At 38.3% G+C, this 21,206-nt stretch overlaps 2 protein-coding genes across 3 annotated transcripts in view; one reads left to right on the forward strand and one right to left on the reverse strand.

Moving 5' to 3' along the window:
- Nucleotides 1–6,988: 6,988 nt before the first annotated feature.
- Nucleotides 6,989–11,672, reverse strand: TMEM60 (transmembrane protein 60). Its single transcript, XM_002919660.4, has 2 exons — nt 11,330–11,672; nt 6,989–7,684 (listed from the first exon to the last, which is right to left on the reverse strand). The coding sequence occupies exon 2, from the start codon at nt 7,632–7,634 to the stop codon at nt 7,233–7,235; it is 402 nt and encodes a 133-aa protein (XP_002919706.2). The 5' UTR covers nt 7,635–7,684; nt 11,330–11,672; the 3' UTR covers nt 6,989–7,232.
- Nucleotides 11,673–11,852: 180 nt separating this feature from the next.
- PHTF2 (putative homeodomain transcription factor 2) overlaps nt 11,853–21,206 on the forward strand; it is a 120,044-nt gene continuing 110,690 nt past the window's right edge. The window contains exon 1 of one of the 2 annotated variants that reach the window (XM_011225517.3): nt 11,853–12,054. The gene's annotated coding sequence lies outside the window, so the exon portion shown is untranslated. Of the gene's footprint in view, nt 12,055–14,689; nt 14,822–21,206 lie in introns of those variants that run through there. The other variant, XM_034667028.1, reaches the window with a different exon arrangement.

The following is a 21,206-nucleotide window of genomic DNA, read 5'->3' on the forward strand; positions in this document are numbered from 1 at the left end:
ACTTTAGACCCAATCAGGGAGTGTGAATGAGCTGAGAATAAAATGTAGGCAAATAGAATTTATGCTAACTAGAAATTAAAAGTAAAATTAAAACATACTACTTATGTTTTATTACTATTATTTGCCTTCCAAGAACTGCAGTATTAAAATACTCTGGATCCTTCTACACATTTTGAAATTTAGAATTTATGCATCTATATTTTTAAAATGGTAAATCTGTATGCTTTCCTATAAAGTTCATTGGGTATCACTGAAGACTACAAAGTATGCAGATTCGGAGACAAGTCAGTATAATTGCAAATATTTTGCATAATATGGTGTTTAAAATTTTATTTGGACAGGCAGTTCCACATCCTCCCTCTACCCAAGTTTCTTCTTTCTTTGAAATTTTGTTTTTGTTCTTAACTGAGCCAGACGTGAAAAATCTCAAGTCTATCTTCTTTTAAACAAAAACTTGGGGCGCCTGGGTGGCACAGCGGTTAAGCGTCTGCCTTCGGCTCAGGGCGTGATCCCGGCGTTACGGGATCGAGCCCCACATCAGGCTCTTCCTCTATGAGCCTGCTTCTTCCTCTCCCACTCCCCCTGCTTGTGTTCCCTCTCTCGCTGGCTGTCTCTATCTCTGTGGAATAAAGAAATTAAAAAATCTTTAAAAAAAAAAAATAAAAAATAAACAAAAACTTTTCTTTAGTCTGGCTTTTGTTTATATGCTATTGTTCCATACCTCTTCCTGACTGACAGAGTTCTTGGAAGTCTCTGTCTACCTTCACTTCCTCATTTCACTACAATTTTGTCTTAATCCTCGAATTTAATCACGCAGCTGTAGTGGTTCTCTCAAAGGACACCTTTTGACTGCCAAATTCAGTGGCTTCATTTCTTAATACTTCGGTTTAAACCTTGTGGCACCTGTTAGCAATCTTTTACTCCTTAAAACGCTGTATGTATGACCTATCTGTTCTGTTTTGCTTTTCCATTTCTTTGGATGTCTTTTGCCTTAGCCGCCACTACTTAAAGCAGTCTCAGGTTCTTTAGGTCTCTACACTTTGTCCCTGAATTATCTTCGTGACCCCATGACTTCAGTCAGCCTTGGTTTCTCACTTCAGCCCTAAGGATCTGTGTAATCAGAATTAAATCCTTCACTTCTCCCTTGCCCCCAAGCATTAGCTCTTCCTTTCCCTCCTAATTTGGATATTGGCATCACTATGTCTCTACCTAGTCATTGCAAGTTACCTGATTTCTCTGCCTTTTCTTCTAACTATATACAATGTATCATGAGATTTTCTTGAGTTGACCCCAGAAATGTTCACAATTTGTCTACTTTTCTTGTTATAGTAAATGTTCACAGCCATAGTAGATGTTCATCTTACCTGGACTCTTAATATAGCCTAAAATGTTCCGGGCTGCCTGCAGTCCTCTGCCCCTACCCCCATTCCAATCCATTCTTTGTTACTACCAGATTAATCTTTCTAAGACAGATATGATTGTTACTCTTTTGCTTAGAAGTATTCCATTGCTCCTTTCCTAAAGAACAGAAGCCAAATGCTCCGCATCACAGCAAAAAGTCTTCATGATAGGGGCACCTGGGTGGCACAGCGGTTAAGCATCTGCCTTTGGCTCAGGGCGTGATCCCGGCGTTGTGGGATCGAACCCCACATCAGGCTCTTCCGCTATGAGCCTGCTTCTTCCTCTCCCACTCCCCCTGCTTGTGTTCTCTCTCTCGCTGGCTGTCTCTATCTCTGTCAAATAAATAAATAAAATCTTTAAAAAAAAAAAAAAAGTCTTCATGATATGGCCCTTCCTTTCCAGCTTCATCCACCACAATCTTCCATTAATGTGCCCGATTTTCAGCTTTACCAGATGCCAGGACTTGCCATTTCCTTTGTGTACTTTTAAAATTCTTTGCCTTTGCTGGGGAAATCTCTGCTTGGAATACAATACCGTGAAATCTTTTTTCAAAACTCTAGTTAAACATCTTCTCTTCTGTGTGTCTTTTACTGAGTTCATCTGTTCCAGCTGTCCCCTTATCCCAAAGCTGGTGTGGAACCATTTCTTTGCTCTGCTTCTTGTGTCCCTTTGTTGACATCATTTAATGTACATATTAGTTAAGTACACTTTGGGCTTTACCGAAACCATGAACTAAAAGTTACAGGTTTTTTGTTTGTTTTTTAATCCCTTTGTATCTTTGACACCTAATACATACTCTTGGTATTCAATAAATATTGGAAGGAACAAAAGTTGTACCTTAACTTTCCTGGGAGTGGGAAAAACTATGTAGGTTTCTCGTTATAAAAACTCTGTCTCTGACTTTAATTCGTAATGTAATTCTAGAATTGCAATAGAAAAGTGGAGAAAATTAGATCAGCAGGCACTATAAAGAGACCCGAGTTTCTATTTTGTACTTCAGTCTTAGGAATAAAGTTTAAGAAGCTACCTATTAATTATCTAGGCCCATTGGGCAATGTGGAGAAAGTTTTGTAAAGATTGTTAAACCTGTAAAACCCACCCAACTTTTTTCTTCCACTAGAGATACACTCATTACAAATCGAGGACAAATTTAAACTAGACCTGACGTGATTAAAATGGCAAATATATAAGAAGCCCCTTGATATCTTATAGACTGAAGCAGATTTTTAGCTTGCTAGGTCTCAACTTGGCAACATAAAGTGTCCCTATAGATATTCAAAAACTAGAAAATATTGAAGGTGATAAGCATTTTTTTTTTCTATATCCATTCTGTTGCAGAAGTGGGACAAGGACCTAAAGGTGGCACATTTTCACAGATCTTCTTCTGTAAAGCCACTTCACTAGTATGGTATTATGCTGAGGGCATTTGAGTAGTACAGCTATGGCTAATGAAAGGGGAATAATACACTTGAATAAGGTTGAGAAATCACTTAGCTTTTATTTCACATCAGTAAAAAGGGGGAGGAAGGAATACCTATTCTGCTAATTGGTGGTGAAAATTAAATGTCGGAACATGCCCAGTGCTTAGTGCATAGGTTTATATATTGTAGACGCTATGGATGTTAGCTTCTGATCCTGGAATTAACATAGTAAAAAGAATAGAAGAGCTATGTTCTGGGTCACCCTAATCATTTTATGCCTTTCTCACTAATTATCTTTTCTCTGTATTCCTCTCTCTAATTTTGGGCAAAGGATAGGCATCTGGGAAGAGGAAGATGTTTATCAAGGGGTCATGAGGTATGGTGGAGGTAGGTAGATTTCCAAAACATACTTCTTCCTAGTTCACTATTTTGCCCAGGGCCAGCAATTCAAAATCATGTCTTGCTACAGACTGCCTTTTCCTGATTACAAATTTGGGTTTGTAGTATATAGATGATAGTGGTAGTAAATTTACTTTGTGATGTAAGAGACCAGTATGATTACAGTATGGTAATTTGAACATAGGACAAGTAAAATGAGAGTAAAACATTAAAGTGTAAAGTAGATCCCTCTTGTAACAGCTTTTAGCCCAGGGTTACCTTATCTGGCATTTGATAAATGGTATGTATCTTCCATGATGCATTCTATTTTTTTTCTTCAATAGCAAACCTATTGTGGAAATAGCATTTGGAGTTAAAACTTCTCCATTTATCAATGACCATGGACTGATTTCATTTATCTGGGCTTTAGTCTTTCCATCGTTATTATAATGAGGGTTGGTATGTTTTATCCTGGTTCTAACACTATAATTCCCATTTACCTTCAGTATCTATGTCCTGAATTGTAAGAACACCAACCACACTTTGAGGACAACTGACGGTTCACTGTGCAAACATGACCGATCAAGATTAAAGGAAACTCCTTTTGTAGTTTGTGGCTTCTTTCTTAATATAATGCTAACAGGACTCAGATTAATTTTATCTCAGTAAAGAGAACTAACTATTCTTTATGATACAGGTGCATAGTAATAAGCCTGCCTCTATATGAAAATTGTTCTATCGTTTCCTCTCCTTTTTTGGGCCATCGCTTCTGTTCATTAGTCACCATCAGTTTCTCTTATTTGCTGCACTGTAAAAAAAGCAGAGTGGAAAGCAGATGACCTAATTTGTAAGGTTAATAACTTCTAAAATCACATTAAATTTAGCCCACAGATGTATCTTCTCAAAGCTGTGCGCAACAAATTTTCTTGGTGCTTGTGAGTTGTCAGTGGATTTGTGTTCATGTTTCATTGGTGCATTGATGGTACCACCACACCCAGCTTCTGTGTTCATGAAATATTGCTGAAGAAGTTGTGAATTCTTTGAATATTTTCTACTTTTTATATTTTCAAGTCTTAAAAAAGTTATTTTATTCACAAGTTGCTTTTACTCAGAATTTTTGATAAATCTTTTGCCCCAAACCAGATTAAGTTACTTCTTGTCCATACTGACCTGGAAAATACTGGCTTCATAGGGAAACTTTCATGTGTAAGTTAAATCTTTGTATTATAAAAGAAATATCCTAGAACTAAAAACAAAGGGGAAGGTATTTTTCTGTAATATTGTTTATATATTATTCCGTTTTGTTTTTTCTGTAAGCGTAATTTCTATCCCCTCTATCTTTAATTATTTAATGTTTTAAATGTATTCCAACCACTGAGGCTGTGATTTTGTGATTTATAAGAAATACACATCTGGTCTTTATCCCTATACAGGGCACAGGAATTTAACACCCTTAGAATTTCCTGTCAGTGTGATAAAGGTGTCTTTTGAACTTATGTTACTGTGGTGACTTGGAAAACTCCTAGGTAACCTAAGGATGGGGGCTGGTTGCCAGGAAGAAACCACCATATGGTTAAAGGGTTGGAACTTTCCTCCTTCCTTATCTCCAGGGGAGAGGAACTGGAGATTTGAGTTCAGTCACCAGTGGCCAATGATTTAATTAATACGCTATGTAATCAAGCCTCCATAAAATCCTAAAAGGACAGGGTTCAGAGAGCTTCTGGGATGGTGAACACAAGGAGATAGGGCAAGAGTGGTATGCCCAGAGAGCGTGGAAGCTCCTTGCCCCTTCCCCATACCTTGCCTTACCTTGCCTTCCCCATACCTTGCTTTCCATCTTGCTGTTCCTGAGTTATATATTTTATAATAAATTGGTAATCTAGTAAATAAAATGTTTCTCTGAGTTCTGTGAGCTGCTCTAGCAAATTAATCAAGAGAGTCTTGGGAACATCCAATCTATAGCTGGATTTGTAATTGGTATCTGAAGTTTGGAGGGAGGAGGCGTCTTCTGGGATTGAACCCTTAACCTGTGGGATCAGATACTATTTCCAAGTAGTGTCAGAACTGAAAGAATTCCTTGGTGGTATGGGGGGAATAAAACACATTTGAATTGGTGCCAGAATCAAGGAGGCGCACGTCAATAACTTACGTTGCTTCAAGTTGTTATTTAGTCTTGTCAGTATACCAAATTAAGTAAGAAAAAGTTCTACTTTCTGGGAACCAATTAGTTGATCCTCATGGGTTAACAGGTTGGTTATTGTGTTGCCTTTTAGATACAATTCTTACCCAGTTTCTTATATCCTTGGAGACCTGTCCCACCTTTTTTCTTAGAAATCTCATACAGAATTTCTGCTTTTGCTTGTGTTTATGGCCTAGCTTGGGGGTGTTTTTTGTATGGCTGTGAGGCAAGAATAGTTTTTATAGTTTTAAGTAACTGGAACAAAAGTTAAAAGAATGCCATTTTGTGATATGTGGAAATTTTACAAAATTTAAGTTTCTTTGTCCATGAAGTTTTATTGGAACATAACTCATGGTTTGCAGTTGCTTTTTCATCACAGAGCTGATCTGAACTGTTGACATAGAAATGATACAGCCCACAAAGCTTAAAATACTTACTAGATAAACCTTTACAGAAAAATTTTGCTGACTCCTGACCCAGCTAATAGTTTGCATGTGGTGCTGTCCTTTTCCTTTTCCCTGTGAGAGATCTTACTTAGATAATGCTCGCACAAATACAGCTTTTGCTGAATTTCAAAATCCTATCTGGTTTCTCACAGAGATGAAAGCTTTCTTCTACTCTGACTCTATCATTAGAGAGACCAAATTGTTTGGATCTCTCAGATGAATTAGGAATATCTAATCAAGTCTGGAACATTATATTCCCCATACTAACTGTCCTTTTCCATCCTATTTTTAGATGCTCAAAATAGGAATATATACCAATTATAAGACAGGAAAATTCTTGTAACTGATCATTTTTATTTCTTTAGCTTAGCTCTGTAGTTTCAAACAAGGAGTTCAGCTATATTAATTTGTGGTATTGTAGCTTAAACTTTTGTCATGTTATCTGCTTTACAAAGGAGAACTAGACCAAAATACTGTATTCAAAGCAATCCTCTCAAGTATTAGCAGCCAGGAATCACTTTCTTGTGTGTCAGATATTTTTCAAACAGACAAAATACTACTTTGGGTTCTTCCCAAAGCTAAAAGTGAGGGCTGTATAGGGTGAGAACAATCACCTGCTTTAGGGTTATAATGCACCTAAGACTGGAATTCTTATAAGTAATGTCACCTATGCTTCACTGGAATGGGTTGAGTGCCTTGGAGGATTATCTATAAATTCTCAAGCCAGGACACTTTCAAAGAGTGAAAGGGGCACTAACTTCCTGAGGCCCAGGACAACAGGCATAAATGGGAACTGTCCTGATTAAACCACGATGAAAGGTCCCTCTAACTTTAGGCAGAGTCAAGCCTCTGCTCTGTTTTAATATGTCACCTCTAATTCATGGGTCGCAAACAGAAAGGAGAAGTAGCAATGATGTTAGCTTAGATAAAAATCAACTCTCAGATTCCTTCCGAATGTAAAAATGAAGTGGCACAACTATTTCAGTACCTAGTTTTTTTTCCTCCATAATTTACAAGCACAAATGACCACTTACTTTGGTCATAATGGGGCTATGATATATTAAACTTCTACCCAAATAATGTAGATTAAAGACTTTGTATTTATATACTTTAAAAACTGACCACATATGTACAACAGATTATTTAAGAGTCAAGTAGAAAAATAAGGTCAAAAACAAACTTTATTTATATAGGGATAGTTAAGGGTATTAATAACTGAAATATTGAATAATTAAGCTTTGGGTTGACTAGAAGTCCATGATTCACAAAGACTATTTTATGGAAGCAGTATAAAACTACATTTGGTTATTTTCTCAGTTCTCTGGTATTCTTCAAGCTTGCAAGGATTCAGAACACTTTAATGATAGCTTGTTGAACAGCAATAAAATGAAATGATGTCCTTAGAAGTCAGTCTCTCACAAAAAAGACGTTATATCCGAGTTCTATCAAAGCCCCAGCGAGTAAGGCCCATAAAGGAATGAAGACGTAGGACAGATTCATGGTAGTAAACTGTTCCAGTTTAGCACAAAGTGCAAGGCAGAAGGCTAATTTAAGTAACATTGCAATGAGGTACCAGGCTTTTTTTTTAATGTTGTGTGATCCATGTCGAGGGTCAAAGCCAGACTTACATCGCCCAGCCATTTTCACAATCAGCATGACAAGAAGGATAGTATCAAATATCCAGACTGGAATAAATATGAGGAACCAGTTCCAAGGTGCCTTCTCATCCAGTTTCAACACCAACATGATCAAGAAGAGTAATGTGAAAAGCCAGGTGAGTAGTACTCTCTGAGCCAAGGACATTCTCATTTAAACAGTTTAAAGAGGCTGTTGCAGAGTCGAAAAAAGGGAAATACACCCTAAGAGAAGGAAAAAAAGTCAGGATTGTTTTTATACCAGAAAAAAAAAAATCACTTCCATTCCTGGTAAACAAAGCTGGCTCTTCCCCATTCACAAATTTCCTAATTTTGAAAACATTCTATTATTATTCCTTTCAAACCTAAAATTTGTAGCCATCTTTGACAACATTACATTCATCATTCCATATAGCCCATGACAAAATACAATAAAACTTTTAGTTTATCAACTTTTAGTACATCGACTGGGCATAAGCTCTGTTCAAAATATCTGTTCCTTTTCATTGCTGTCACTCAAGTTCAGGTATGCATGACTTTATTCCTGTACCTCAGGGATATCTTAATTTCTATTTGTACATCTATAAATTTTCATTCAATTTCGAGATGAACTAAGAAAAAGCACTCAAAATCAAAGTAGTGAAAAAGGAGGAAGGAGTCACCAGTCAAGGGAGGAGAGTTTTAATAAGGAGGAAATAGTTTAAAAAAATTCAGATTTAATATAGATTCTATCATAAATTCTATTTAATATAGAATTAAGATTGTGAGGAGACCATTGGGCTAAATAATAAGAATACATTGATAATACTGGATTTTCACATAGTTTAGTCTGTGGGTCTTTTAAAATTAAACTTTGTCACTGCAATTCTTATAAATACCTATTAGTTTGAATTTTTTTTTTTAAAGATTTTATTTATTTATTTGACAGAGACAGAGACAGCCAGCGAGAGAGGGAACACAAGCAGGGGGAGTGGGAGAGGAAAAAGCAGGCTCATAGCGGAGGAGCCTGATGTAGGGCTCGATCCCATAATGACGGGATCACGCCCTGAGCCGAAGGCTGATGCTTAACTGCTGTGCCACCCAGGCGCCCCTGAATTTTTTTCTTTTTTATTACTACTCATTACATATTTTTTGGTTTGTGGTATAGATCCTGATTTTTTTTGCTACTTGCTATCGAATAATCAAGACCACTTAAACTTTTGACATTTTGTTATTAGATGCTAAATTATTCAATAATTTAGGCTCTTTCTTTCTCTCTTTCTTCCTTTTTTAAAGAATGTGGGGCTTGAACTTAGGCCTCTGAGATCAAGAGTTGCATGCCCTACCAACTGATCCAGCCAGGCAACTGGAAGTTATTTTTTATATCCCTAAAATATAAGAACTGTCTACAGATCTGTCTTACTGACCTATATTTCTGTTTTGCACTAGTACTATATGACTGTGACGAGATATGTTCTAGGATATACTCTAATATCTGTAAGGACTAGTACCTACTACTCATGGATTTCTTTTCCAAAAGTATTTCGCCCTTTCGTTTTTTTTTTTTTTCACTGCTAAAATCACTAATTCTTAAAAACTTGGAATTTTGATTGGGACACATTAATCTATAATACACAGGTATAAGCATTTATTTAGTCTTCAAACACAGGATGACACTATGTTCTATACTTGTTCAAGCTTTTTATATCAACCTTGTGACCGTTTGGAAAAAGGGTTAAGTAGAATGGAAATCAGAAGCCAGACTGCAGCAGCTGGGTGAGGAGTTAACAGAACATAACAAAATGTATGTAAACAGCTGATAACACTTTATTCCTCTGAAACATTTGGAGAAGATGAAAGATATTATAATGACACTGAGAAAGGGTTAGGAAGAAATTTTTCAGTAAAGGAAGAATCTAAATATGATTATAAAATGAGAGGAAATAAGCCACAAAGGAGTGATAGACTGAGAGAGGACACTTGATGGAAAGAGGAAAACATCAGAAGGTGGTAGGGTAGCAAAAGCATGAGAGGTAGCAGTAAAAATGCAGGAAGAAATAAGAAACACGGAAAAAGTGAAGAAACTGGCTAGATGAATAAAATGCCCCAGACTAGCATATTTAATTAATTCTATTTTAAAACTAACTGCGAGGGACTCCTGGGTGGTTTAGTTGGTTGGGTGTCTGCCTTCAGCTGGGGTCCTGATCTCAGGGTCCTGGGATTAAGCCCAACATCAGGCTCCCTGCTCAGCGGGAGGTCTGCTTCTCTCTCTCCTTTGCCCCTCCCCTGCTTGTTCTCTCTCTCTCTCGAATAAATAATCTTTAAAAAAATAAAGCTAATTTTTATATTCTTTGCTACACCTCTACTACTTTAAACAGTGGGTGGCTATCATGGGGCAAGAGCATGTATCTGTTTTACTATATAGTGACTTACGGATCTCCTAACTCCCATCCTCCCCTGATACCCATCTGCTAGCTCTTGTTTACTTAGCTGGCAGATAGGATGCTTCATACTGCAGTAGGAAAAGCAGATGCTTTTGCTCCCAGGAAGGCATTTTCTCCAGGTCTCTTTTCCTGACCAAAGGTTGCCATAGTGGGATGTGGGGCTGAATTTGGAAGAAGAGGTGTGAGGGGTGTGAACTGACTTTTAACTACAAATGGATTTCATGCTGTAAATCAAGTTTGCTCAAACCTGATCTCCAATCTTCCTGGCCATTTTTGTGAACCTTTAAAAAGTTTATGATACTACACTTGTTTAAACACCTTTTCCATCAGCCATTGGATGAGTCAGGGTTCAAATTTTCCCATATAGGACTGAGTAAGCAACTGGTCATAGAAACGGTTGCTGCACTCAACATAGGTACTTTAGGACTGGAGATGGAAGGGTGATACAAAGAGCATATAGTCTTGTGGCTTCAAGTTTTATAATGTGGGATGCAACAAAGTTCTGTATGCACTTATACTAAAATGCCCTCAACCGGGAAGCACTATGCTGATACTTAAATGACGCTTGAAGAATTCTGGATGCAGGGGTACAACGCCAATTTTACTTGTTCATAAATCTTCATTAATTGAAGTAATCGTACTTGTTTCCTACTACTAGTCTTTCTCCTCAAGAGAGGGGGATGCATACTCCAAAACAAAAATGTGTTCTACTAAAGTCCTATTTGAGGTGATTACTTCTGGTACCAGGAAGATAGTTAGGTATTAGTTCATATGCTTCCTCATCCATTGTTAAAATCTTCTCCATTGTCCCAAAATGGAAATCGAAAGGGCTCTGCCCACAGTTCCAGCATCTAGCTGTTGTGCGTGCACTCATTAATTTGCCCACGGTGCGTTCTACACCACCCCCATTTCCTTCTCTCGCTACTGCCAACACTCTTCCAAATGAACTCATCCCATCCCAAAGACAGTTTTGCTTAAGAGCCCACGACATAATCCCTCTAAACAATGAGTCGCTTTGGAAAGGCTCCTGCAGCAACAGCCTTGTCGAACTTAACCTCCCTTCAGAGGAACAGCGCTCTGCTTACAACTTACATGATTTTGGGGCCTTCTTGTCCCTAGAACTTCTGGACATTCCAAAACTATCCTCGCCCTTAGTCTTCAAACCCCTATTGGGACGCCCAGTTGGGACTAAACGCCCTAATTGGGACTATTCTCATTCTGCGCTTTGGGCCTAGCACATTTTGGGAGCTTGAACGCGGTTTCTTGCACACGATCCAAAACGCATGCAGAAACCTGGTGCCAAGCAGGTGTCTGTATGTTTGGCAGAGAGTGTAAGGGGATGGGAGGCAGCGACAAACCCCCTGAGGCATCGGGAAGCCAGCGCCGGGGCACCGGGTGAGCAAATGCACCTCCGGAAAACGCCGGCCCACTGGAGCCCGGGACTCACCTGGCAGCGCCGCTGGCCGGAGAGCGGGGAGGGGCACGAAGATCAGAAAACTCGCCAGTTTGGATCCTTGGCCTTTTCCACGCTTTCTTCTCCATTAAATCCAGAGCCCGTCACATGATAATCAAGAAAAAGATCTCAGTTCCGCCTCCCAAACCACCGCGGTGTAGTCTCTGTGTTCTACCTCAGGGCCACGCCCACATCCGGGGCAGGTTCTCACCGCCCCTGGGTCTACCCTCTCTACGTATAGGTAGAGAGGATGCCAATCTGGTTCCAGAGGCCCTTTTCCCTGTGGTAATTGGACCATTTGGCCACCAGTGCGAACCAACCGACCTTTTCTTACGTTCGGGTTCGTCAAAACGGCGGCTATAAAAGAAGTCACTAGGCCCGCCTCTCTACCGCTACGGGCTAGGAGGAAAGTCAGTCTAGCACAGCCCGGAGCATCCGTGGTCCCATTGGGCCCACAGATGCCAATCTGACCAACTAGCGCTCAGCTCCGCCCCCGAGGGTCGCCCCGCCCCTTTTCTCGCCCTCCCCGCCAGCGCGCGGACACTGCAGGCTCCGGCGCAAAATCCTGCGGGAGAGGGGGTGGGGCGACAGCTCTGGAGGCAGAGCTCCCGCCGGCAGCCTCGTTGTGACTCCGGCTCCCGCAGCGGCGGCGGCGCTCGCCTCGGAGTCTCCCGCGCGTACCCCAGCCGCCTCCTAGCGGCGCGGCGCCTGCTCCTACGGTAAGAGCCGGCATCACCTCCGTGCTTGGGCGGGCCGTGTGGAGGTCGTTGGGTTCTGACAGAATCCTGGGGATGGAGCAGGACGAGGGAGGAAAGCGGCGGGCAGGATGGAGGTGGGGGCTCCGGGGCCAACGCAACGCCTTCCGCCGCCGGTGACTTCCCCGGCAGCCGCTGGCACCTGCGCGCCGGGGTCATCCGTGGTCCCCTCCCATCATTTGACCGGTGGCAGAGGCTCAGCCTCCCTCCTCCCGAGCCCGTGCCGTCCTCGAGCCTGGATGGTGACGGGCCGAAGCCCAGCGCCGCCTCCCGCCCCTCCGCCCCCTCTCGCGGCCCCTCTCCTTCGCTTCCTTCCCTTGGAGCTGTGCAGGGGGCGCGCCGGGTCCTGGAGGGCGTGCAGGGGCATCGGGTGGCCGAGCCCGGCGGGCGGGAGAGGTCAGCTAGCGGCCGGAGGAGCGGGCTCGGGCGGAGGGGCGACTGTGCGCACGCTGGGCGCAGGCTGGAGGGAGGGTCTCTGCCCTGCACCCACTGAACAGGCAACAGTTTAGTTCTCTGATTCCAGCACAGACTGCGGAGCGGGTGCTGAAATCCTCTCAGGGGCCTTAAGGGCTGTTTCCCCTCTGGAAACAATACTGCAGTCCATTAGCTTGTTTTACCTTTTCTTATTTTTATCTGCCTGATGTTGAAAGCCAGTATTTTGGTATTGTTCCTTCGGGTCATGACTTTTAAACTCAACACCTAGTATAACTTTGGAGAGCATTGTGTCACTGATCCATCACTCTATTTTTAGCCTGACCAAAAAAAACAAAATAAAAAAAACCCCACAAAACCCCAAACTGCTTTATATCATTATATACTGACTGGGAAGTACAGAATCTGGAACAATTTATTAATCTAAGTATTTATATATCAAGTAATTTTTAAATTCGTGAATTATTAAATATCTTGTAATATATACTTGCTGTCTTTGTTTATGATATATCCTCCTTAATTTAAGGTTATTTCGTTAATTGTGTGCTTTGATTTTATAGTTTTTGGTTAGCTTGAGCCAACTAGATGTTTTAGGATTTTTCTTTTTTCTTTTTTTTTTTTTTTTCCTCCTCTAAGACTTTGGGTAGAGCCATAGTATTTGCTCTTGTTTTTAGAGATCATGTATTTTTTAAAAAATTTGTTTCCTCCCCAACTGGATTTTTTTCATAGCTTTTTTAAAGTTGGAAGGGGGAATTCGGAGAATTTGGAAGCTCTGTACTTTAGCCTAAAGAGCTGTAAAATAGCATAATAATTTGAAATCCTAACATCTTGGGAGTAAACATTGCTAAGTTTAAGAGAAGAAAATGGGTGTCCCCTGTCAGTTGTAGTCGCTCAGCCTCCAGACTCCAGAGGAAAGCAATCTAGAGGTCTGGGGAGAATGAGCCATGCCTGAGACCAGACAGGCACAAAGTGGTTCCAGGAAAATTTCTTGCTGGGGAAATAGCCTGCCTCCCACACAGGTTAGTTATGTGCATGCATCAGATAGTATTAAGTTAGGCGTTAGTAAGGTAAGAAGTGTCTTTTCTAACTTTTACCACTTTCTGATAGGGCATGAAAATGTAGTAAAGGAAAAAAGCATAATGCACAATGGGGGCACTCTTGTATAGTCAAACATCCCAGAGTAAACTTTTTTTTTCAGTTCAAACTGGCAGTGGACAGTTGGCCCTAAAAATCAAGTAGGTGGTCTGAGCAATTTTTATTTTTTTATTATTTTTTAAATATTTATTTTTTTTTGTTTTAAGTAAGCTCTGCATCCAATGTGGGGCTTGAACTCGCAACCCTGAGATCAAGAATCCCATGCTCTACTGACTGAGCCAGCCCGGCATCCTGGCCTGAACAATTTTATTTTATTTTCCTTTTTTGGCCTGAACAGTTTTTAAACCAACGAACCTTTTTGCTAGCCCATTTAATACAAAATTTCAAGGAATTTATAATTAAAAACGCTACAGTAGACTAAGCCAAAGAAAACTTGGGGCGATATATATCAAAAATGAGGATCGAAAGATATTTGAATTGCCTCCATACTATCTGTTTAATCTTTATAATGCACAGTAGATGTATGTACTGTGATTACTGTTCTGTTTTATAGATGCCTTAACCAAAACTTAGTTCAATTCATTTGTTCAAGATTTCTCAGCTAATAAGTTAGTGGAGGTGGGATTCAAATCCAGGCAATGTGATTACGAAGCCTAACATCCAAGCCAATATGCTTTACCACCATAGTGGCTTCTTAGAGACCTGGTATAAGGAGACTGATCGGTGGAAAGTAATGCTGCAAAATCATTAACTGAATAAGAATATTGTACATATTTAGTAACACTTTGAGTCACTGTAGAGTAGGCACTGTTGAGTATTGCTGGGATGTAAAGATGGAGTCGCCCTTCCGGTCTTTAGTGGGAGAGAGAAATAAATAATGATGATAAAATACAATATATACTATAAGAGAGTGCTAGAGAGTCTGTCATTTAATGGAAGATAATTCAGTTGAAGTTTAGACGTACCCACATTTGAGTTCCTGTTTGGCTTTGTGACCTTTAACATGATAGTAAGCCTTTTTCAGCTTCAGTTTTCTTATCTGTTAAATGGAGAGGAATTACTTCAAAGGGGAGTGTTAAGCATTAAACAGAATATGTAAAGTACTGGCACACTGGTAAGCCCTGAATAAAGAAGACTGAATAATATTCATAGAGTGGAGAGGGGTTGGAGGTGTTGCGGGGAGCTATCACTGGAGCTTTAAAGGGTAAGTAGTAATTTTCATTGTTGGGGAAGGAGGGCATCCCACACAGATAGAACAGGAGGCAGGGTCACAGAACAGAAATATGGATTGTTGAGGGAATGGCAAGTAATTGTAGCTTTGTATAAAAAGTATTTGTGAAGGTCAATATTTAAATGGTAATTGTGTATAAATGTGGCTGGGCAAGGTGAGTACTATCCAATTTTGGCAGTTGGAAATTGCGTATTAGATATTAAAATTATAGGAAATCCTCAACAGTTTGTGCATTGTTATATTTTTATTTGATATTTACCATTTAATACTTATTTTCCCCAGTAACAATTAAAATTTCATTTCCAAATGTGTCCAGCTAAGCACTTTGATTATTTGAGTGCAATATTTCATTCTAGGTTATAAAGGAAGACTTAACACCTAGAGGCATTTGCACTTAATTTGTGGAATGTATTTTGGAATTACTTAAAAAAGAAGAATCTTAAAGTGGCTGTTGCTTCCCTTAACCCCTTTACCTAGTATGTAGCCACATAGGGCCAATATTGCAAACTACCCTTTGTATATATGCTGACTGCTTTTTCTGAATCTAAATTTGAGACATAACGGTAGGACAGAATGTTTTAAATTGGGGCTGCTCTTAAAAAAATCTAAGAAAAAGTCCCATGTGTATATCTTCCTTTTGGGTTAGCACAGAACCATGAGTACTTCCATTGGATATATAAATGTGAATCATCACTTCATGACCAGAATTATTTGACTCAGTTGAAAATATTAAATGTCATTTAGGAAAGCTGCGTTTTTATTCCCACTTATTAGCCTCATACAAATTGCTAAAATGCCACAAAATATAGAGATCAGATTTCACATGAGAAAAATGGACTGCTTCCTAGAACAGGTAGTTTTAGAGCACTAGGAAAGAAAATATGCTGGACTTCATTCTGAGTAGTGAACAGGAACTGGGCAGGAAATGGCTGTGGCTGAACCGCTACCTGATGATAATCATAACATGATTGAATTTGACATTTAATGAGAGGAAGTAAAGGGGGGGAAAAGTGCACTGTATGCAGCTTTCCAGTTTCAGAAACAGTAGGGGAAAGGGCTGTTAAAAGTGTTTCTACAGAAATTTTAAAGATATGTAATAGGCACTCATATTTGTCGCATGAATGAGCACCTTAGTAAAACATTCCGTAAAAGGTCTGTTACATATAGCAAAAAACTTACTAAAGTTGCGTGGCACGAGTTTTGGTGCTCTGCAGACCTAGGTTCAAGTCTCAATTCTACAGTCCATCAGTTGTGTGACTTTGGGCTCATTATGTAATCTTTTCGAGGTTCAGTTTTATTTAGTCATAAAATGGAGATATTTACTGTGTAAGATTTTGAAAATTAAAGGAGCTAATGTATGTAAAGCATTTGACACATTGCCTGGCTTATAATACGTGTTCAAAAAATGGTTGCTGCTGTTTTTTGACTAAGTTGAACAGGTGTGTTTTTTATTTTATTTTAATTAGTTAATTAATTAACTTTTATTTTAGCGAGGTGGGTGGGGCAGAGAGGGAGAGGCAGAGAGAGAATCTTAAGCAGGCTTCACGGAGCAGCCTGGCACAGGGCTCAGTCTCACAACCCTGAGATTGTGACCTGAGCTGAAATTCATTTTTTTTTTTATTTTTAAGTTTTTATTCATTTATGTAACAGAGAGAGACAGCGAGAGAGGGAACACAAGCAGAGGGAGTGGGAGAGAAAGAAGCAGGCTCCCAGTGGAAGAGCCTGACGTGGGGCTGGATCCCAGAACTCCGGGATCACACCCTGAGCCGAAGGCAGACGCTTAATGACTGAGCCATTCAGGCGCCCCTGAGCCACTCAGGTGCCCCTGAGCCACTCAGGTGCCCCCTGAGCTGAAATTCAGAGTTGGAGGCTTAGCTGACTGACTAAGCCACCCAGGTGCCCCAAATAGGTGTGTTTTTTTTTTTTAATACAATTCTCAAATAGAGTAAGGGGAGCCAGAAAATGGCAAACAAATAAAACCTTAGGAAGAGATAATAGGATGTTATACAGGCAACAGGCAGAGTTGAATAAAAAATTGAGTCATTGCAGCCACATACAAAACAAGGGATAAGATAGGGAAAGGGCTTCATAGTCTCAATTTTTTTTTCCTGAAGAAAGTAGGTCAGACTCATTAAACCAGATAGAGTAAATAAATAAGGTTTTGCTCTTCTAAATGACAGTAGAAGGAATACTGAAATTGGGTCTCTTGTACTGTGAGTTTAATATATATATGGAAAGGGACTTTTTTTTTCTCAAATCCCTTAGCCACATTCTTATCTCTGAAATTCTTTTAACGGATAAAAGCCATTAATTTTACAGTTATAGAGAAAGCTTTAATTGCAGGTAATCTTGGGAGATAGAGCAGGTTAATTTAACTACATATATTTCTCAAGTATTGATCCCATATTCCCATTGCCTACTATATATCTTTTGGGCAATGAATGTCTAAATGTATCATACGTTGGAAAATAAACATATCTTTTCGTTCTCAAATCAGTTTCTTCTCTGTATTCCTTATCGTAATGAGTAGTTCTTCTGTTGCTCAAGCCAAGAATCATGGAGCATCCTTACTCTTTCACTCTCTGTACCTTTCATATCCAGTCAATAACTACATGTGGCCTTTCTTTCTCTTTACTAGCTATCCATCTTTTAACCATGCTCTGTCCCAACACCCACCCCTCATTGCCACTGACTTATTTTAGACGCTCATCATTTTTTCCCCAGATTATTATTAGTCTCCTTGGTTTTAATTTAGCCTCATATTAATCAGTTCTTCACACAGCTTCCTTCTAGAATGATGTTGCTGAATACTAATATAGTCATATTAAAATTATATTCTTAATGCCAGCACATGATGATAGTTAATAAATATTAGATCCTTCCATGTATCTTAAACTTAAGGTAATACTAAGTGACTTGTATACCAATACCTAAAGTTTTCTTTGTGGGAAAGGTTTTAACAACTACTTTAATTTCATTAATAGAGGGCTACTTAGTTTATTTTTTTATTTGTTTTTGAATTAGCATCAATAGTTTGCATCTTTTTTTAAGATTGATTCATTTATTTGAGAGAGAGAGAGAGCCTGAGCAAGGGTGGGGGGTAGAGGGAAAGGGGAGAGAGTTTTCAGCAGACCATGCTGAGCATAGAGCTGGACTCGGGACTCCATCATAAGACCCTATCATGAACTGAGCTGAAACCAGGAGTTGGATGCTTAACAGACTGCTCCATCCAGGTGCAGCAATAGTTTATCTTTCAAAGAGTTTGTCTATTTAAGCTGTTAAATTGGCATAAAATTGTTCATAATATTCTTTTATTATCTTTTTAATGTTTTAAGATCTATAGCTATGTCCCCTCTCTCATTCCTGACTGTTAATTTGTGCATTTTTCCATTTTCTTCCTTTTCAGTTCGGCTAGAGATTTGTCTGTTTTATTGATATTCAAAAGAGCAGCTTTTGGTTTTCTTCATTGGTCTTTTTCTCAATTTCATTGATTTCTATTCTTTATTAATTTTCTTTCTGTTCTTCACTTTGCATTTTATTTGCTTGAATCTTAAAATAAAAACTTAATTCATTAGTTTATTGTCTTCTGATATAAATGCTTAATGCTATAAAATTTCCCTCTATATAGTGCTTTGGCTGCATCCAATGAATTTCAATATGTTGTTCTTTCGTTTTTACGTAGTTCAGAAATCCTTGCTGATTTTATTTGTGATTTCTTCTTTGACCCCACTGGTTATAAATGAGTATACATATGGGATTTTTCAGGTGTTGATTTCTGATTTAATTTCACTGCACTCAGAGAACGTACATTGTAAGATTTGAGTCATTTTAAATTTATTGAGACTTGTTTTATGGTCCAGAATATGGTCTGCCTTGGTAAATGATTCATGTGTACTTGAAAAGAAAGTTGGGTGGAGTGGCTATAAATGTCAGGTCAAATTGATTGGTAGAATTGCTCAAGTTTTCTCTGTCCTTACTAATTTTATGTGTACTTGTTCTAGCAGTTTTTAAGAGAAGGGTATTGAAATCTCTGAATAGAATTGTGGACTTGCCAATTTCTGCTTATAATTTCATCAGTTTGGCTTTGTATATTTTGAAGTTCTGTTACTAGATGCATGCATATTTAGGATTGTTGTGATTTCTTGATGAATTGGATCCCTTTATCATTGTGAAATGGCTCTCTTTATTACTGGTAATATGCCTTGCTCTGAAATCTACTTTGTCTAGCTTTCTTTTGATTGGTATTAGCATGGTGCATCTTTTTCCATTCTTTTACTTTTATTCATTTGCGTGTATTTGAAGTAGATTTCTGGTAGATGGCATATAGTTCTATCTTTGTTTTTTTAATATAGTTTTCTAATCTTTGCATTTTAGTTTAGGTCATTTATATTTAATGTGATTATTGATATTGTTGGGTTTAAATCTACTATCTTGCTATTTGTGTTTTATTTGTCCATCTGCTTTTTGTTTTTGCTCTTTGCCTTTTACTTTGCATTTTTTGAGTATTTTTTTTATGACTGCTTTATATCTTTCTTTTGGTTTTTTATTATCTATAGCTTTTTTGTTTTGGTTTGTTTTTTGGGTTTTTTGTTTGTTTGTAGTGTTTATATGTATCTTTAAGTTATCACAGTTTATTTTTGGGTAAAATACCACTTCACATATCAAATAACAACCTTATAACACTGTAGTTCCATTTCTCCTCATTCTTGTGTTATTGTCATACATTTTAGTTCTACATATGCTTAAATCCCACAATATATTTTTAGTTTTTTAGCTTTAAATGGTCAGTTCTCATAAGTGGATTTAAAAATAACATTTAGAAAAAAGGCTCTTATTTTTACCCACATTTGTCCCATTTTCAAGGCTCTTCCTTCCTTTGAAATTCCTTTTCCATCTGGTATCATTTTCCTTTTGCCTGAATGATTACCTTTAGTATTTATTGTAAGCTGAATTAGTGCTGAGGTATCTTTCAGCTTTTATGTGTCTGAAAAAAACCTTTTTTTGTACTTCAGTTTTCAAAGGTATTTTTGCTGGGTATAGAATTCTAGATGGACAGTTTTTCTTCTTTCAGGACTTTAGTAATACAGCTTTAATGATGCTCCACTATCTTCTCGTTTTCTGACATGAAATCTACTGTTATCTTTATTTCCATATACTGAAAGTGTTTTTTGCCTCTGGCTACTTTTAGAATAATTTCTTTAACACTAGTTCAAAGCACTTTTATTTTGAGGTGCTTTGGTGTAGTTTTATGTTTCTTATGCTTAGGGTTAGTTGAGCTTCTTGGGTTTGTGGATTTATCATTGTCATCAAACTTAGAAAAATTTTGGCCATTATTTTTTCAAATAGTTTTTCTCTCTTTCTTTACTCTCTCCTTTCATTTTGGTACTCCACTTACACATATGTTGACGAACTGATATTGTTTCACACCTAACTGATACTGTTTTTTTTGTTTTTTGCTTTTTCCCCTCCTTGTTTCAATTTGGATAACGTCTATTGCTATGTCTTCAAAATTACTAACTTTTTCTTATACTGATTTCTAATCTGCTGTTAATCTTATCCATTGTATTTTTCTTGTTAAACATTGTGATTTTCATCTCTAGAAGTTTGATTTGAATCTTGTTTATATCTTCCATGTCTTTCCTTAATGCTCATACTTTCTTCTTTTACTTTCTTAAATATATGGAGTCTATGATAGACTTTTTTTTTTAATTGTGGTTAAAAATGCATCACATAAAAGTTATTATCTTAACCATTTTCACCCTTTTTAACCAGTTGGAGAGTATTAAGTAGATTCACATTGCTGTGAAACAACTCTGGAATCTGAAACATCTCCTCTTTTCTCCTTCCGCCACATTCAGGTAACTACTTTTCTACTTTCTGTCTTTATGAATTTGACCACATTAGGTACCTTATATAAATGGAATCATACAGTATTTGTCTTTTTGTGACTGGCTTATTTCATTTGGCATAATGTCCTCAAGATTCATCCATGTTGTAGTTCATGACAGGATTTCCTTTAAGGCTGAATAATATTTTATTGTACATGTATACATCATTTTCTGTATCCAGTGATCCATTGGTAGATGTTTGGTTTACTTCTTCCTCTTGGTTATTGTGGATAGTGCTGCTCTGAACATGGGTATGCAAATATCTCTTCAAGATCAAGCCTTCACTCCTTGTAGATATATATCCAGAAGTGGGATTACTGAGTCATATGGTAATTCTATTTTTAATTTTTTGAGTAACCTCTGTACTGTTTTCTGTAGTGGTTGCACTATTTTACTATTCCACTAACAGTATACAAGGGTTCCACTTTTTCTACATCATTGCTTATTATTTTCAGTTTTGTTATTTTCAG

This window comes from Ailuropoda melanoleuca, chromosome 1 (genome assembly GCF_002007445.2).
Source record: "Ailuropoda melanoleuca isolate Jingjing chromosome 1, ASM200744v2, whole genome shotgun sequence".
Lineage (NCBI taxonomy): Eukaryota > Metazoa > Chordata > Mammalia > Carnivora > Ursidae > Ailuropoda > Ailuropoda melanoleuca.